General features: G+C 32.3%; 1 protein-coding gene across 1 annotated transcript; it reads right to left on the reverse strand.

The window, feature by feature from the left end:
* Window positions 1–13,170: 13,170 nt before the first annotated feature.
* On the reverse strand, window positions 13,171–14,871 carry LOC143049590 (uncharacterized). Its single transcript, XM_076223190.1, has 3 exons — window positions 14,652–14,871; window positions 14,225–14,395; window positions 13,171–13,797 (listed from the first exon to the last, which is right to left on the reverse strand). The coding sequence occupies exons 1-3, from the start codon at window positions 14,869–14,871 to the stop codon at window positions 13,241–13,243; spliced, it is 948 nt and encodes a 315-aa protein (XP_076079305.1). The 3' UTR covers window positions 13,171–13,240.
* Between the last annotated feature and the right edge of the window lie 4,563 nt (window positions 14,872–19,434).

The following is a 19,434-nucleotide window of genomic DNA, read 5'->3' on the forward strand; positions in this document are numbered from 1 at the left end:
ATAATCTTGTTTAGTTTCAGTTTTCAACTTTAAAAGTTGCTGTACCAAAGTTGGCAAACTAATTGTAAAGAAAGATAACTGCAGTGTGTGAACAAAATAGTACTACAGAGACTAAAGATAAGTAGCTTTTGAAATAATAATATTCATGATAATTCTCGAAATAAAATTGCTAGTTATTAAAGCAAAAAGTTTCTTCAAAGAAAAGTTGTGAATATATATAAATTATTGAGACTGCTAATAAATTGAAGACATTTTGTAGTTTTACACACATTTTATATAGCATATTGCCTTTTTATTCTGTGAATAGATTTTATCTAATATTGCCAAATTCTTTTAGTAGTAATCATGGGAAAGAGAAGAATTAAGAATATATGGTGCCATAGAAGATCAAAATGTGCAAGCCTTCCCACCTTTACAGCAGAGAATCATTTGTAAAAGAAGAACACACTGGACACAGAATCAGCATCACATCTTTAGAAATAGCAACGACAGTTATGGCAGAAAGCTTTCAATACCGGGTTCAAAGATCGATGTCTACTCCATACAGTTGTCAGAAAAGGCCAAGAAAATTAACTTGTCATTCAATTGCCGCTTTCCAAGGAACCATCGTGACAGATACTGAAGTCCTGCATGCATGACCACTTGAAGAATGTCATGTTCTTGATCGGACGTTTGCTGCCATTCTATTAACGTACCTCTGGATTATCAGTTTACTTGATAGTAAATAAACCAGTAGATTCAAACTTGTAGAGTGTATTAGCTGAAAAATGTACCTTCAAATCAAGACCACTTCTTCTGAAGTCACAGCAACCAACCGTCATGACAATAGTGAGAATAAAAAGGAACAGCATGAACAGTGGTGAAATACCATAGCTAAAGAGTGTTTGTAATCTGAACTTATTTTTATGCTGATAATGATTTGTTTTAAAGACTCCTAGATTTAGTGTATTATGAATATTTTTTGAATGTTAATGTAGTAATCAGAATGATTATTGTTGATTCTTTAAAAAGAAAACAAAGTGTTGTGTAATTGAAATGATGTCAATTTTTATCACAAGATATATATAAATATATATTTTTACTTCCAACTAATATAGTAAATATTGTGAATGTCTTGAATGTATATGCTTAATATAAATAGCAATGTTTTTTTTTATCAATGTTTGTATGATTTCTTTTTGTGATTCTTTAGCTTGTGAATGTACTGGTAAATCAAATGGTGTATAGCTGGATTGACCACTCAGTTTTACACCATGCACTTGTATAAGACTTGGTCATCTTGTGCAAGTTGCACCCAGTATGTTTGTGTGTGAGGATGAGTATCTGTGTTTTATCTTCTTTTTAAATATGTAATGTTCTATGTGTTATTCTATTTTATGTAATCACAATGACTTATTATCATGATTATCAACTTAGTAAATGTTCAGATTTTATATTGTAATTTTTTTTTTTCTCAGATTAATTAATGACAATTGACAAGATACCAAAGTGTTGCTCAGAGCAATTATTAAGAAACGACATGTTTCACAAACTTTACCTGAGTAATTAAATTAAAAATTTGTCAAACAATTATTTCATAATTTCATGCATGTTCGATAGTCCCCCTTAAACTCGACGTGCATTGGCTCTTGGTGACATACGTATCAATATTTTGAATATAAGGAGGACATGCTGGCACCCTAAATTTATGCGAAACAAAAATTTGTTGTTATCAGCTGGTTATTGTATTGCAATATTGCAATCCATTGTATTATACATTGAATCCTGACATAAACAATGATAAAAAATATGGCTGAATTACTATGCGGGTATATATGGTATATAGATTTACAAATTTAAGTGCACATATGGTCAGTTTTGGTGGAAGCGCTCAAAATATTTTGTTGTACAAGTCAATATGAGGTATCAAAACTACTGAAATTTTGTTACGTATCAAAATTTTGAATAAAAGGAGGACATGCTGGCACCCTAAATTTATGCGAACACATATTTGTTGTTATTGTATTGCAATATAGCTGTCCATTGTATCATACATTGAATCCTGACATAAAAAAATATGGCTGATTTACTATGCGGGTATATAGATTTACAAATTAAAGTGCACATATGGTCAGTTTAAGTTGATGCGGTCAAATAATTTTGCCGGACAAGTCAGCATGAGGTATCAAAACTACTGTAATTTTGTTACGTATTAATATTTTGAATAAAAGGATGACATGCTGTCACCCTTAATTTATGCGAACAAAAATTTGTTGTTATTGTATTACAATATTGCTGTCCATTGTATTATACATTGAATCCTGACATAAAAAATCTGGCTGAATAACTATGCTGGTATATAGATTTAGAAATTAAAGTGCACAAATTGTCAGTTTTAGTTGATGCAGTCAAATAATTTTGTTGTACAAGTCAGCATGAGGTATCAAAACTACTGAAACTTTGTTACATATCAAAATTTTGAATAAAAGGAGGACATGAAGGCACCCTAAATTTATGAAAACAAAAAATTGTTGTTATTGTATAGCAATATTGTTGTCCATTGTAATATACAATGTACATTGAATCCTGACATAACAAATATGGCTGATTTACTATGCTGGTATATAGATTTACAAATTAAAGTGCACATATGGTCAGTTTTAGTTGATGCAGTCAAATAATTTTGTTGTACAAGTCAATATGAGGTATCAAAACTACTGAAATTTTGTTACGTATCAAAATTTTGAATAAAAGGAGGACATGCTGGCACCCTAAATTTATGCGAACAAAAATTTGAAAAAATTTGCTGATTTAGTATGCTGGTATATAGATTTATGAATAAAAGTGCTCACATGGTCAGTTTTGATCAACACGGTCAAATAATTTTATTGCACAAGTCAGCAAGAGGTATCAAAACTACTGAAATTTTGTTACGTATCAATATTTTGAATAAAAGGAGGACATATGCTGGCACCCTAAATTTATGCAAACAAAAAATTGTTGTTATTGTATAGCAATATTGTTGTCCATTGTAATATACAATGTACATTGAATCCTGACATAACACATATGACTGATTTACTATGCTGGTATATAGATTTACAAATTAAAGTGCACATATGGTCAGTTTTAGTTGATGCAGTCAAATAATTTTGTTGTACAAGTCAATATGAGGTATCAAAACTACTGAAATTTTGTTACGTATCAAAATTTTGAATAAAAGGAGGACATGCTGGCACCCTTAATTTATGCGAACAAAAATTTGAAAAAATATAGCTGATTTACTATGCGGGTATATAGATTTATAAAAAAAAGTGCACACATGGTCAGTTTTGGTCAACACGGTCAAATAATTTTGTTGCACAAGTCAGGAAGAGGTATCAAAACTACTGAAATTTTGTTACCTATCAATATTTTGAATAAAAGGAGGACATATGCTGGCACCCTAACTTTATGCAAACAAAAAATTGTTGTTATTGTATAGCAATGTTGCTGTCCATTGTAATATACATTGAATCCTGACATAACAAATATGGCTGATTTACTATGCTGGTATATAGATTTACAAATTAAAGTGCACATATGGTCAGTTTTAGTTGATGCAGTCAAATAATTTTGTTGTACAAGTCAGTATGAGGTATCAAAACTACTGAAATTTTGTTACGTATCAAAATTTTGAATAAAAGGAGGACATGCTGGTACCCTAAATTTATGTGAACAAAAATTTGTAGTCACGTGTTAGAATGATGCTTTCCTCTAAAATACGTCTTTTCATAGATATATATATATAAATAAAGTGCAAATATGGTTGAATTTGATAGGTATTGGAATATATATTCAGTGCCAGTTATCATTGTAACCAAGATCGTTTTTTAATTTATAGATTGGCAGATCACAGATAAATTTGTGTTTCAAGCAACGTTTTATGCGAACTTTATTTTCAAATATTTGTATTAAATCCTGTTTATATAACGGAAGTATTAGTTTTACTTTATTTTCGATGTTTATACTACGAAACAAAGATATTAAAAAATATTTTTAAAAAATCGATGTAGAGCGGTCCTGGTTACAAGTTAACTTAGTGTTGAGCAGACCAGTCAAAAGTTAACTTGGGGACAGGTCTGGTTTCGATCGGATTTGTCAAAGCAAAAGTTAACTTTGTGGCAGGACTGGTCTCGAAGTTAACTTATGTTAACTTTATGGCAGGACTGGTTTCGAAGTTAACTTATGTTAACTTTACGGCAGGACTGGTTCGAAGTTAACTTATATCAATAGCGGACCTGTTTCGAAGTTAACTTTTTGGCAGACATAAAAACAGTCCTAGGACTGGGCAGAACAGTCCTAAATTTGGTCACAGGTTAACTTTGACCAGTCCAAATGACTGGTTATCAAGTTAACTTGCTGTACAGGTTAGGACTGCACCCATCTGTATATATGGAAGAAGATCATTGAAGAACAATTTGCAAAAGTGTTTAGTGAATGGAATAATGTATTCACTGAATTCTTACGTAGTGGATTGAATAACTGTACACAAGCTGAAACAGAAGAAAATTTGAATTTAAAATAACAGGAAAAGACGTTCCCTTGTCACCATCTTACGGTGTTTATATATCTCAACTTGTACGATTCGCTCGTGTATGTAACAATGTTTTAGATTTTAACGAGAGAAATTTATGTATTATATAATTATATAGTGTAAATATTGGTGATAGGGTCACATCCCCCAGAGGAGATAAATTAATATCTCTTTTATAGTTTTAAAGGTTTTATATATCTTTTAAACATAATCTTGAGGATTTTAACCGCGAGTGATATTACTCCGATTCTAGGATTGGTGGTTCTCCTGACATAGGAGGGAGTTGCAGTACAGGTAACAGGTAACAGGTAACAGGTAACAGGTATTACTGAAAAATTATTACACCAGGGTTTTCGATGTCACAAACTAGTTAAAACATTTACTAAATTTTATCATCGGTATAAAGACATCATTCGTAAATATAGCTCAACATGCAGACTTCTAATACGTTCAGGTATTTCACATCCAATTTTTTATGGTAATATTCTTTATAAAGCACAAAGGTGTCAGTATTCACCTCAGAAACTTACAAAACCTTTGAATAGACTTATTAAGAAGGGATATAATTACGATACTGTTGTCAAGTCATTAAAGATTGCATATTTTGGCGTTAATATTGAGTCACTGATAAGGTCTTTGCATCGGAACTAAACACATTTATTCTAAAAACAGTTGTTGGCATGACACGGGTTATGTTCTTCTCATATATGTTATGATGGTATGATACTAAACCCCTAACGGGAAGGATTGTGCCTGATGTTCATATGATGAAATCATAATCTTTCAGTCAGTTTAATTGAAGTCTGGAGCTGGCATGTCAGTTAACTGCTAGTAGTCTCTTGTTATTTATGTATTATTGTCATTTTGTTTATTTTCTTTGGTTACATCTTCTGACATCAGACTCGGATTTCTCTTGAACTGAATTTTAATGTGCGTATTGTTATGCGTTTACTTTACTACATTGGTTAGAGGTATAGGGGGAGGATTGAGATCTCACAAACATGTTTAACCCCGCCGCATTTTTGCGCCTGTCCCAAGTCAGGAGCCTCTGGCCTTTGTTAGTCTTGTATTATTTTAATTTTAGTTTCTTGTGTACAATTTGGAAATTAGTATGGCGTTCATTACACTGGACTAGTATATATTTGTTTAGGGGCCAGCTGAAGGACGCCTCCGGGTGCGGGAATTTCTCGCTACATTGAAGACCTGTTGGTGACCCTCTGCTGTTGTTTTTTATTTTGTCGGGTTGTTGTCTCTTTGACACATTCCCCATTTCCATTTTCAATTTTAGTGTTTATTTTATTATTTAATCTGCAAATATAAACAAATTCTTTAGAACACCACAAATGGTATGACATTCAAATTGGTTGCTTATTAATGTATTGGCAAGGCCGTAGCGCATGTCCATGTAAAGTGAGGCAAATTCGCCGAGCGAAGCGAAGCTAAAAATTTTTGAGCCTTTTTTTTAGGGGGGTTCGGGTGACTGAAACGGGAGAAGCTTATTTCAGCATTACTATTTATAATAGAAAAAAAAAAAAAAATATATAACGTTTTTTTTTATTGGCTAGCCTAGTAAGTAACATAACAAGTTTCGATATTAAAGTTAATCTCTGTTGGTCAACAAAAACTTTCGATTCTCCTGTGACCTGTAGTATCGAAACGCTTCAACACACGTTCTTATGTATATATATATATATATATATATATATATATGTCAAACAGCAAGTTATAAGCTTCTAAAAGACGAGAACATGTTATAAGCATCAATTAGAATATATTTATTATACATAATCATTAACCATAAGAAAAGGTACAGAGAAGGCTAGACCAACATTGTTACTTAACCGGATTTTTGACGTTCTAATGTCACAAGTGATCACAAGTTATCTGTAAACATTCCGCTGGAAGACATGTCAACCTACCTTGACACATTATTCTACCAATTTTTAAGCCATTGGTTTGACCTACCGGGGTTCGAACCCACGACCTACCGCACTAGAATCAATGAAGCACGCTAGCATACAACCAGACAATGCTGATCATAATACAAAAAAGAAACGCGAATTTATTTTTTTGAAACAATACCAAAAATATATTTCATACTTTTATTAAAGATAAATAAAAATCATGAATTGCCTTATACATTAAAGACTTCCATAGAAAAGACGCTTCATGATTTTATTTAAATTAATTATAAATAATTATTATATTTGTGGTCAATGAATTATTTTATCGATTAACATTTGTTGTTCAGTGAGTTGATAGTGTAAACATTGGTATAAACTATAGCGTTATCGATTCAAAAAAAAACCCACAAGGAAAGTAATAAACCAGCTGCATACTTATAGGGGGTGTTTATACTCATGAGTTACCTTTTTTCATCTTTTTTCTCTTTAAAGAACCCGTCTTCAACCAGTGTTGTAACGACATTAAGATTTGTTTCATTTTTTTATTTTGATTTGTATTCGGAACACTTATTTTTTTACCGTCACCGCTATGGTAAAAGCTGCAATCGCTGTCGCAGATTGGACACACTGTATGTAGTGTGCCGGTAGATAATTTAAAACTCGAAACTCGAAACTCGCATATTGATAATGTAAAATACATAATTAAAAAAAATGACACTTCTAAAGTTTGGTCGTCGTTTCAAAAGTGAGGCATTTGCCTCATTTGCCTCCATTACGCTACGGCCCTGATTGGATTGAAACAATTACAAAGAAAACAGAATCCTTTGCTACAATTTTTTTTTATAAATCAAAGTTAAAGTTATATAAAAAGTATGAACAATACCTGTCATACCTAAACCTAAACAGTCAGACTGTATGAATTTTCAATGTCATTAAAATGTTGATTCAAACATTTATTAAAGTTTTAAATATCATTTGTATCAATTATTCAGTCTTGTAAAATTATATTCACACTGTTTGTATACATGGTATAGTGAAGAAATGTTTAACTAGTAAAAATAAGGGATAACATTTCCTTAAGGGAAATTTGATGTTCAGAAATTTCCTTAGAGGAAATTTGAAGAACAATGATTTCCTTAGAGGAAATTTGTTGTCTTGAATTTTCCCTTAAGGAAAAGTGTTTGTCAAAAATTTCCTCACAGGAAAAAGTATTTCCTCCAAGGAAAATTTGAAGCTACAAATTTCCTCACAGGAAATAGTTTTTCCTCAAAGGAAAATTTGAAGCCGTAAATTTCCTTGAAGGAAAAAGAATTTCCTCAAAGGAAATAGAATTTCCTCTAAGGAAATAGAATTTCCTCAAAGGAAATATTTATGCATCAAATTCCCTAAAGGAAATCTTTTTCCCTTGAGGAAAAAACAATTTCCCTTGAGGAAAAATCTTTTTCCTTTAGGGAAATTTGATTTCCCTTGAGGAAAACTACTTTTCCTCTGAGGAAATTGTTGAAAAAAGGGGCATAACTTTTTCAACAGTGGTGCTAGAGCCAAAAAATTTTAGGACAAATATCAGGGAATCAATACCAACCAAGTTATCAACTTCATTTTGACTTAACTCCAAAAATTAAGGTGACAACTTTTGCACTCAGCGGAATTGCAAACTTGTCCCGGAGGCTGTTCAGAATTAATTTAGGGCAAGTAGTTATCAAAGGTACCAGGATTATAATTTAGTACGCCAAATGCTTGTTTCGTCTACATAAGACTCACCATTGACGCTCATATCAAAATATTTATACATCCAAACAAGTACAAAGTTGAAGAAAATTGAAAATGACTCCTTTTTCATGGACAATCGTTACTATCCGATAATAGTAAATCATTCTATTTTACTCACAGTTTGTTTCAATCTTTACCTAAATGCAAAACTTAGATGCATGTTTTTTTATTAGTTGTTAGTGGCTTTGAACTAGCTGTCAGTAATTGCGAGTACTCTCAGATCAGTACTTATAGTGTCTTTTTGTTGTTGGGATATAGAAGTACCCGCCCACGTCTACTCTATTTTCTGGTAGATGGATTTATATTTGTACCCATCTGATGAGTTAAGCCTTTTACAACTGATTTTCATAGTTCGTTCTTATGTTGTTCTGTTACGCCACTGTGCCAGGTTAGACGGAGGGTTGGTATCCCGCTAACATGTTAAAACCCGCCGCACATTCTGTATATGTGGCTGTCCCAAGTCAGGAGGTGCCTTTATTTCAGTGGTTGTCGTTTGTTAATGTGTTATATACATGTTAGTTTTTCGATCGTTTGTTTGTACATAAATTAGGAATGTTTTACGTTTATCATTTCGGGGCCTTCTATAGCTGCATGACTATGCAGTATGGGCTTTGCTCATTGTTGAAGGCCGTACTGTGGCCGTTTAGTTGTTAATTTCTGTGATGTCATTTTGTCTCTTGTGGAAAGTTGTTTCATTATCAAGCATACCACTTTTTTTATATATATTAACCGTTCAAAATGACGAACAAACGTAGTAAACGTTTTTCATCCCCACAAACTCAGTTTTCATAAGAGATGATAACTTTAAATGAAAATAATGTTAAACTGGGTCTTGAAAGGGTAAAATTTATGGATTTTTTTTTGAAAAAAAGTGTGTTTCCAGTTTTTGGAGAAAAAAATAATTTGTTTTTGATTCTGAGAAAAAAAAATTGGTTGATTCACCCCTAGCTGCCAATATATGTAATGCTAAAATTGAATTAAAAAAAATATTTTCGACTTGTCGCGAAAAAAATAAAAATCAATAGCCCCCCTCCCCCCCCCCCCCAAAAAAAAAATTAAATGGTTGCTGCCTAAAGTTATGTTAAACACCTACAATGAAATGCTTTAAACTGCATTTTCCATATCTGTTAGATACTTATTAATGTGAAATAACAAATTCTGAAAATGGATGCCAAAAATGACTCAATCATGACATATATATAAGCTAGCGTAATATAACGCTTATGTGTTATAGAAAGCTGACTGTTTTATTTAAAATGTAATTAAGCTTTTTTAAAACTGAGTACGGACTATAAAGTGGCACCTTGCTAAAGTTCTTCAGTAGGAAATGAGCTCGAGGAATATGTCATACAAATTTCCCTTCGATATTTCATTAAATAAGCTTTTTATTATTTCACTTACATTTTGCCATTCGTATTTCTTACGACGAACAGAACTACTTTAATCATTCACTTCTTAGTTTCATCTTTTCCTTACTTATTTCAATCAGTTTTAAATATTGTATACTGCCTTATGATCACATGACTTTAATAACTGTTTAAATTTGTTTGCTGGGCATTACCGTAATTTACAAATTATGGATTCGGTAATTTCCGCTAAAAAACGATGTTTACCGAATGATCTCATCATACATCAATCTCATCATACAACAATCTCATCATACAACAATCTCATCATACAACAAAAAACGTATAATGTTGTGAGCACTTCATATACTGTTGTGATCACTTCATATAATGTTGTGATCACTTCATATAATGTTGTGATCACTTCATATAATGTTGTGACCACTGCATATAATGTTTTGACCACTTCATATAATGCTTTGACCACTGCATATAATGTTGGGAGCACTTAATATAATGTTGTGAGCACATAATATAATGTTGTGAGCACTTAATATAATGTTGTGAGCACTTAATATAATGATGTGAGCACTGCATATAATGGTGTGAGCACTTAATATAATGTTGTGAGCCCTTAATATAATGTTGTGAGCACTTAATATAATGGTGTGAGCACTGCATATAATGTTGTGAGCACTTAATATAATGTTGTGAGCACTTAATATAATGGTGTGAGCACTGCATATAATGGTGTGAGCACTTAATATAATGTTGTGAGCACTTAATATAATGGTGTGAGCACTGCATATAATGGTGTGAGCACTTAATATAATGTTGTGAGCACTTAATATAATGTTGTGAGCACTTAATATAATGGTGTGAGCACTGCATATAATGCTGATCATTAACATAAGGCAGTCATGGCGTTCCATAATAAATAATATATTCTTCATTATCTCAGATTAGATTTAAACGCTTTATTTGAAGCTTTGTTCCAAGTTTAAGTTAATGCATCTGTTCTTTTAATACTTAAATAGATTGTGTCATTATTGAATTCTATTTAAGTCATACTTAGGTTATATTTAGTAATATTTCCGTCTATAAGTTCTTTCTCGTGATTTCATTTTTTTTAATTTTTTGAACTGTGTCAAAGGTTGAGTACAATTTTAAAATAAAAATAAGTAAAAATATATGTGTTTGCACCAGCTGCAATATCCGGTTATCTGTTTCACATTGTCTGTTGCGTTTATTCCCACGATGTTCATAACACTATTTCAGTGCGACAAAATGCATAGTCATATTGGTCCTCTGATTTCCAGTAGCTGCAGTTTTGTCTTTATCATGAAATCCTGTTTTTAATTTGCTTAAAAAAAAACCAAAAAAAAACATCAATATTAATATCAAGCGTCCAATAACTTTTCCTAGATTTACGTTCATCAGAAACGTTCAAAATTCGGTATGTATGCATATGCGTACACGTCAACGTATATGATACATGTGATACGGTTGATACATTTTAAAATGACCGACCTCTAATACTAACAACATTCTAGTCGATATTGAAATTTAATTGTCTGTACTGAATCGACTACAAACTTTTTTTTCAGATAGTGTTAAAATAAAAAAAGAACATTTCAGAGTTAAAAGTGTTTACTAGCATATCTTAGTAAGGAACACACAACCCTGAATACACCCCAAAATCATAACAAAGTATAACAAGAGCAAACCAAAAAGTTCTACGATTGATAATTCGTGTCTAACGGGATTTTGTGGCGCTCTTGAATGTTGGTCCTCAATGCTCTTCAACTTCATACTTTGTTTGGCCTTTAAACATTTTTTTGATTCGAGCTTCACTAATGAGTCTTTAGTAGACGATACGCGCGTCTGGTGTAAATATAAAATTTTAATCCTGGTGTCTATGATTAGTTTACTTGGCTATACTGTTCCGGCCAGTTTTTATTGGTAAAGGCATTCAGATTCCACGATGAGAAGGGAACATTGGCATTCCTAGTCAATTAAAATCAGAGATAATGCATCTTTTGCAAACGGAGTTCGAACTCACAACTATGATTTGATAGCATATTGTTGCATGTAATTGAATTATTTAGACCATTCAGTCAACGACGCCATCATAATTATCAACGAATTATATTTGAATACGTCAGACGCACGTTTCGTCTACGTAAGACTCATCAGTGACTCTCAGATCAACATAGTTCCAAACAAATCCTAGCAATGTTGAATATGGTCATCTGCGATTCGCTTCTGTGATATCGTGGTAACACCATCTTGCCGGGCTATGCAATCATAAAATATATTCGAAGGAGAACTGTACAGATAAAAATCGTTCTTTCATAGCAAATTTAATAGACAAAGGAGGTGTGTTGGTATTGCATTTTTTTTATATTTTTAAGGTAGCAATGATAAAATGGGTTTTATTTGTGTCAATTTAAATTTTCATTTAAGAATCCTAACTCCTGTAAGGTTCTATTATTTTTAATTTTTTAGAAAATATTGTTTTCAGATTGACTTGTTTTTGTTAAGTTCATTTCGTTTCCTTCCTTTCTTATTCCGTTTTGCACTTAAAACAGGTGTCCACTTTTTTTTTTTTTATCAAAAATCCAAAAATACAAACTTTCAAAAAGTGAAATGATCAAAACTGTACGTTTAGTTAAGTTTTTTTTTAAGTTTTCTAAATATCTGAATGATGGAAGTTTATATTATTCAAATTTTTTTAATAAAATTTTAATTATTTGAAGAATTTAAAAGTATTTGAAAAATAAAAAAAATGGATTCATTCCTACATGAAGCATCTTAGGAGCAACAACGTCATCGAGTTTACTATTTAAATATAAATAGTATCTAATATTTTTGATGTATCTAATATGTAATTTCGAAAAAACTATGTTTACAATACTCGTCCAAACAATTTGTATAATAATGCTGTTATGGAAATGCAATTTTATAATTGTTTGGTCTTCATAACTGATTATCCAACCAAAACCATAACAGAAACATGAAAAAAATATCGGATGTACAAAATACCGATCCACGTTGTATTGCAATAGCAAAGTCACAGTCAACATGACAGTCATATTCTGGAATACCACAATGATTGTATTGAAGGCCAATTTCATGATAATTAGGACTACAAACGATAAAACATAACACATTATTCAGCCGAAACCATACCAGAGACATGATAAATAAATACATGATTGTCGGATGTACAAAACACGCTTCGTACAGAAATGCAAAATCACATTCGGTATAACAGGCATATTTGGAATAGGTCACGTTTGGTACTTAGCAGAACGACGACATAAATATTTATGACGTGGAAAAAATCGTTAGTTAGTTTAGACACAGACGCATCGTATAGATCAACCAATTTGTGATGATTTCCATAAAATACAGAGTGTCATTTTTAATATTTCCTCCTGATGACTCTGTTGAGACAGTTTCTGCGTTAAGAACTCACTCCTGTACATGAAGTCAGTAAAGTTTTTCATGCACGAGCATAAAGTATCAATAAACACCATATATTGATAACTTTTATGAAATGCCATTGCTAATTAAGAAGCATCCTGCATGATTATATGTTTTATTGTAGTTTTATATACTGCAAATTATATTATTTTCTAAGCTTAATAAGTTTTGCTAAACTAATAATAGTATGATTTTCCTTTTCCAAGTGACCCAGAACCTCCACCGGTACCTCCACTGGAACCTCCTCCGGAACCCCCACTGGGACCTCCACCTGACAAAACTATATATACAGGGCCACTGCCGTATCCACCACTGAAACCACCGTATCCAGATCCTCCTCCATAACCAGATCCTCCTCCATAACTAGATCCGCCCCAATATCCAGATCCTCCACCATATCCAGATCCTCCTCCATAACCAGATCCTCCTCCATAACCAGATTTGCCCCCATATCCAGATCCTTCATTATATCCAGCTACATATACTGCTCCGCCACCAATTCCAGCACCGCCACTGATTCCACCTGCGCCTCCGATTCCAGCTCCGCTTCCGGTTCCAGCTCCAGCTGCACCACCACCTCCACCGTAACTACGGCTAGTTACACTGTCTGGTAACACCTTGCAGCATGTACCCCATTTCCCTGGAAATAGTGGGGTTAGTCTGCAATACTTGTCCAAAAGAAATTCTCCTTTGAGACATTGTCCTGAACGACAAGTACACCACACTCTCCCATCTGTTATAAAAGATCACAAATACACATATAATTATATCTAAGTATGTTTTTTCATATTAGTGTATCGATTGACATGGAACGGCAAAAAAATCATTTACCTTCATTAGAAGAAATGAATACGTGATTGCAAGGTTAGTACTAGACCACAGTTAATGATTTTAGTGTAGTAGAGATTTCCTGTAGTAGCATATCTGATACGTTTAAAGAATGGATAAATAAAACCTAAATAGATATTGAAATAATACCGTATATGTTTTGCAGGTCACGCATTTTGGTTTCAGACATCAAATACTAGAAATAAAAGGTGAATATGTAAATTTAAAGGTTAAATAGAATCCATTTGTAAATTTAATGTATTACGCTGATGAAAGAGTCTAATCAGAACGTTTGATTACATTCATGTAGCATTACGTTAACATGATCTTACCTCCTTTTTTCCCTCCTGCACTTCCACTTCCACTTCCACTTCCTCCTCCTCCTCCTCCTATTGCCAATAGTCCACCACTACCACCTGATCCAAATCCTCCGCCACCACTGCCGCCGCCATACCCAACACTATAGCCGCCGTCGCTAAAACCACCATATCCTGAACCATATCCTTGAATAATGATAAATTTTCAATTTAAATTTCAAGGTTAAATAGTAACCATTTCAAAAAGTATGATGCTGAGTACTCACTACTCATTAAATATGACATTCTTAAATAATTACCTGTACACATGCTTAACCTAATTAAATATCAGGAAAATGCTCCTGTTATAGACTTTTGAGTTTCTTTTCTGATTTAACATCAAACAAATAGTTCAAACTAAGCAGTGGCAATTGGAAAAATTATTATCTAATTATTAACTGACCTCCTTTTCCTCCTCCTCCTGCTCCTCCTCCTGCTCCTCCTCCGCCTCCTGCTCCTCCTAACAGTAAATTCAATCCTCCGCCACCACTGCCACCACCACCACCACCACCGCCACCATCGCCGCCATATCCAACACTATACCCTCTTCGACCGCCATATCCTGGGCCACTGCAAAATGCAGATCCGACAAAGCTCAACAACAGCAAAGTTATCATAGCCATGGTAACTGAGGTTTGTCGATTTTAACCCTAGTGTGGTGATACAACTGCTTAAATCTGTATTTATACTAGTCTATGTAATCAGAACTACTTTGATCATGATTGATAATTCGTAATCAATTACACTTACTAAAGCATTGGTGAATAGACATGACTTTTTAACAATCATTTACGAAATAAAAAAAAAATACTTTTAAATATATATTTTTTAATACTTTTCAGTCTATCTTTGATCAAATTACCTCATTGTTAGTATTTTTTTTCTGATAAAAACTAACCATGCATTTGAAGGACGTAGAGGAACAATTGGGACGCCGAGGTTGTCTATTGGACGTCTTATGGCTAGTTTAGAATCTACATTTAGATGTGCATATTTTTAAGATGCAAATTTTGTTATTAATTTGTATATACATATATGTTACAGTAACTTTAGAAAATCAGTAATTATGATCAATCACTAACCAATGAATTTTATTCATTTAAACATTTCTGATTTTGTAAAATCACAACACATTTTTTTGTTCACACATTGTTGTCAATATAAGGGAATTTAATGGACTTTTTTACAAGTGAGAGATTAAGCTTGTTTTAAAACTTAAGTCAATCTACCATTTTCTACATAAAAGATGCCTGTACCTAGTCAGGAGTATGACAGTTGTTATCCATTCGTTTGGTGTGTTTGAGATTTTTGTGATTTTACTTATTAGTAATTTTGTTAAATCTACGACATCTGAAGTCATCAAAACTAACGCTAATAGATTTTTTGTACTGTGTTAACCCATACAATCATTTTTATTATAAAAAGAAAATATAAACATACAATAAACAGAGGATAATAATAGATTATCACATTCTCTTTTCCATATTCTCTCTGTTTTCATCCCGAGACTCCCATGTCAACTCGAGGCTTTAGCCTAGGGCCGATATGGGTCGGGGAATGGTACCAGGGCCAAATGGAAAACTTTCCACTAGAACTATCTAATTAACCACAAAAGGCAAAATCTAAAAATGTTAACACATTTTCAATGTTTTTGTTTCATTTACTGCCATTTTTGGCGATAAGTGAACCTTGTCCTTTATTGTAACTTTTCTCCATTAATTTTAAATATGGTAATACACAAAAGCAATAATTTGGCACAAATGATGCTAAATCGATAATAGTTAGTTGCACCTTGTGCTTAGAAACGACATTAAACTTTGTAAATGTCGTACGTCAAAAAGAACCTTTTAAATCAGTGATCTAAATAAACTCATCATAAATACCAGAACTAAATTATGTATATACTAAGTTTCATTTGAAGATGGGTAATATTAATTCTTATCTTCTGTTTTAATTATGAAACGCAGAGAAACAAAGTTCACCAATCACATACTAATCAATCTACGTTTCAAACTTCTAGGTACATTGTATAATATAAAAATAAAAAGGTTTAATTTGTGTTTTATTTTTTAGTTGTTATACTGAGAGAAACATTTATTTTTATTTTTACCAGTTGCATACTTATCAAAGTAAAGTAAAATGAGGTTTCCTTGACATTCACCGGTGTTTTTTTTCTTCTGTTCTATTTAACATCAATCGATTATTTTTTTTCAGAAAAAATAGCTATGTCATACATGTCAAAACCAATTGCATTTCCTTAATCAAATAAAATACGAATAAAATTGTCACTTTCTACAAATAAAATTTGACAGATTGGAATTTGATTTCCTGATGTTAAAAGTACACTTTGTAAAACAGAACCAACATTGACTTGTGTGACCTTGCGAGCGAGGAATGGTATTGACCCTACTTGAATCTTGCAGTTCGAAGATGGAAGAGGCATACAGTTGATCGTTACTTTGACAAGAAGATTACAGTAACATATTCAAATGTTAAGGTTTTAAATGAATTTTTACAAAAATACAAAGCATAATGATCAAGCGACAGAAGCTCACCAAATACTCTAGACTGGACATTTACAGTAAGGCTGTTGTTCAACATGGAAACATAGGGATACTAGATAAAATTCCATGAGATTTCTGCTCGGCATGGCAACATAGGGATATAAAATAAACGTTCGTGAGAAAGCTGCACATCGACAAAATTTAAAGCATAAAGAACTTTTTGTTTTTTGTTAATGATTTTCACACGGCTAAAAAGCAGGTTAATCTGAAGGCTGAGCTTGATATTTTACAGTGATAGAGTCAGTATAAAAATACCATTTACTCTTTTTATCGGAATTATAAAAATACCCTGAAAATCACTATAATTTAAGAGACAATAACAAACAAAATGTTTTATTGCGCCGAATCACGGTGAATCGCACTTGACGTCACAAGTTGCATTACGTCCGTCATTTGAAATTTCTTCACTATAGGATTAAACACATTTTTTTAAAAGGCTATTGATATGCAAACCGGGTCGATTTACTCACAAACTGAATAAAAAGTCCGAAGGAAAAAAAATATGTTTGTTTAATGGCTACTATAAATACCATCAACGTCAGACAGGTCGTAAGTAAGGAGTTGGCCGCTATATTGACTTGACTAAAATATATAACAGTTCGATAAATACAACATTATCGAAAAAGAAGACAGCAACTACCTGAAAAAGTACATTTTAATGAGATATTATCTGAAAATGAAGTGGATAAGTTACAAAATAAACTTTTCCCTTGAAGTTTTCATTCGTATGGCTTCGTGTTTTGCAATGACATAAATATGCTATACCATTCACGAAATTTCGCTGAATTTTATTTAAATTTAATGTCATACATTTTCGAAGCTTTGATACATTATTCCTTTGTTCCGTGACATAATGCTCTCTTTCAATATTTTAAATTGTCAGATTTATTGATCAATCTCAACAATTAACGGCTGTTCTCTCACTAATTTTAGTTTGTTTTCGGTGGTCTTTCTCTATAATATTCACAATGACCAATAGGAAAGGTTACATTATATCAAGCAATATCTTTTATTTTAGAAGATTTTCAGATCTTTGTTCAATAGTCAGAGTAATGTACGCGATCATGGTTCGTTTTAATCTCAACATTCTGATTAAATTTAAATGTAATTTAATCTAACTAATTTAAAAAACACTGTTTTTGACTTTGTAAAGATTTTTTCACGCTGAAGGCTAAAATGTGGGACTTTGCAGCCGAAATAAATATTCTACTATAGTCATTTTCAATTAACAAAAGTGTGCTTTACTTTTTGACCGATTATTTGTACTTGGTGCGGGTTTGGAGAGGTTTCCTATGATGGTCACAGAACGACGCGTCCTTCAGGATGAATATTGTATAATTATATATTTTCAGTTTTGTAAAAAATGTCGAGGCAGATTGAGGCGACCAAAAAATAAAAAAATAATGTGAGATTTTCCATTATTCGTTTGTTTTAGTTGTTTAAAGTGATATTGGTCGAACAAAGCGGAATAATACAGTTTTTTTTGTTGGTTAAACTGTTATTGTATTTACATTAGTACTAGGGTTGGTATTTTCCCGGTTACAGCTACGAAATTGAAATTGGTTTGTTTTTAAATTGATACTTTATTGATTTAAAAAAATGATAAAGTTGTAATAGTTATCTAATGTCTGTTGATGCATTATGCTATTTATGGACACCATTATGATATTTCTTTCGCAAATTTTAAATTCTAGTTTAAATGCCTGTGTACTGTACCCCCAATAAAAACTGAAAATACTTTTGAATTGTATGCTGAAGTGGAAATAGTAACAAAAGAATATACATTTGCAACATTTGTGTTAAATAGATATATGAAAATATAGAAGTTAAAGACAAAGGAGCAAACTGCTCTTCATGAGCAAAAGCGATAACCCCGTCAGGTTTGTGCTCCTGATCTGCAATTTTCTGTGCATTACTTTAGTAATTGTTTTGTCTTGTAGTCGTTATTCTTATTGGCCATATGGCGTTAATCTATTTGTTAGATGGTTGCAGGTTTCGTCGACAAAATACTGCATGACATCTCATACCAATTGGGATGCCTAGTTCTCTGTTTATGTTCCATTTAGGGGTGTAACAAGTACCCATTATATAGGATATGACTAAGTTAGAAATAAACAAAACTTTGTTCAGACGATTTAAACGTGGCATGTCTCACTCATCTTTGGCTATAACATTATTTATAAATCAAACACACTTAGAAATTGTCTTTTAAATCTTTATTTTCGGCTGAATAAGTTGTATTGGTGTTAGTTTTCAAAATACTGCTGTTCTTTGAAACTGGTAATTTTTGTCATTTATATCAACTTGCTTAAACGTAGATTATAACAAAAGAAGAAGAGTCTTTTTATGTCGGTTCTGTACGACAAACATACGATATTTCAGAGAAAGATAGCAATGCAAGTATTTCTTCAAGTAAATTACATCGTACGTGTACTAGCTTTTGGTAACGAAAACATGATGCGACTTCTTCCAACATTTTTGATATGATAATATTTAGTGTGAAAGTGATTGAATTGTATTGTGTATAATTCCGTAATAAAAAAAAAGAAATGTTTAACTTGTACAAGGAACAGCTTTTCAATTTGTAATTTACAAAAATGCAAACGAGAAAAAGACTCCAAT

Source organism: Mytilus galloprovincialis, chromosome 10 (assembly GCF_965363235.1).
Source record: "Mytilus galloprovincialis chromosome 10, xbMytGall1.hap1.1, whole genome shotgun sequence".
Lineage (NCBI taxonomy): Eukaryota > Metazoa > Mollusca > Bivalvia > Mytilida > Mytilidae > Mytilus > Mytilus galloprovincialis.

Bases quoted from the DNA above. Each gene is read 5' to 3' on its own strand.
- LOC143049590 (XM_076223190.1), bottom strand. From the start codon at position 14,871: ATGGCTATGATAACTTTGCTGTTGTTGAGCTTTGTCGGATCTGCATTT. The intron at 14,396-14,651 runs GTCAGTTAATAA...TCATTATTCAAG, and splicing joins AGGAGGAGGAGGAAAAGGAG to GATATGGTTCAGGATATGGT. The intron at 13,798-14,224 runs GTAAGATCATGT...CTTTTATAACAG, and splicing joins TGCAGGAGGGAAAAAAGGAG to ATGGGAGAGTGTGGTGTACT.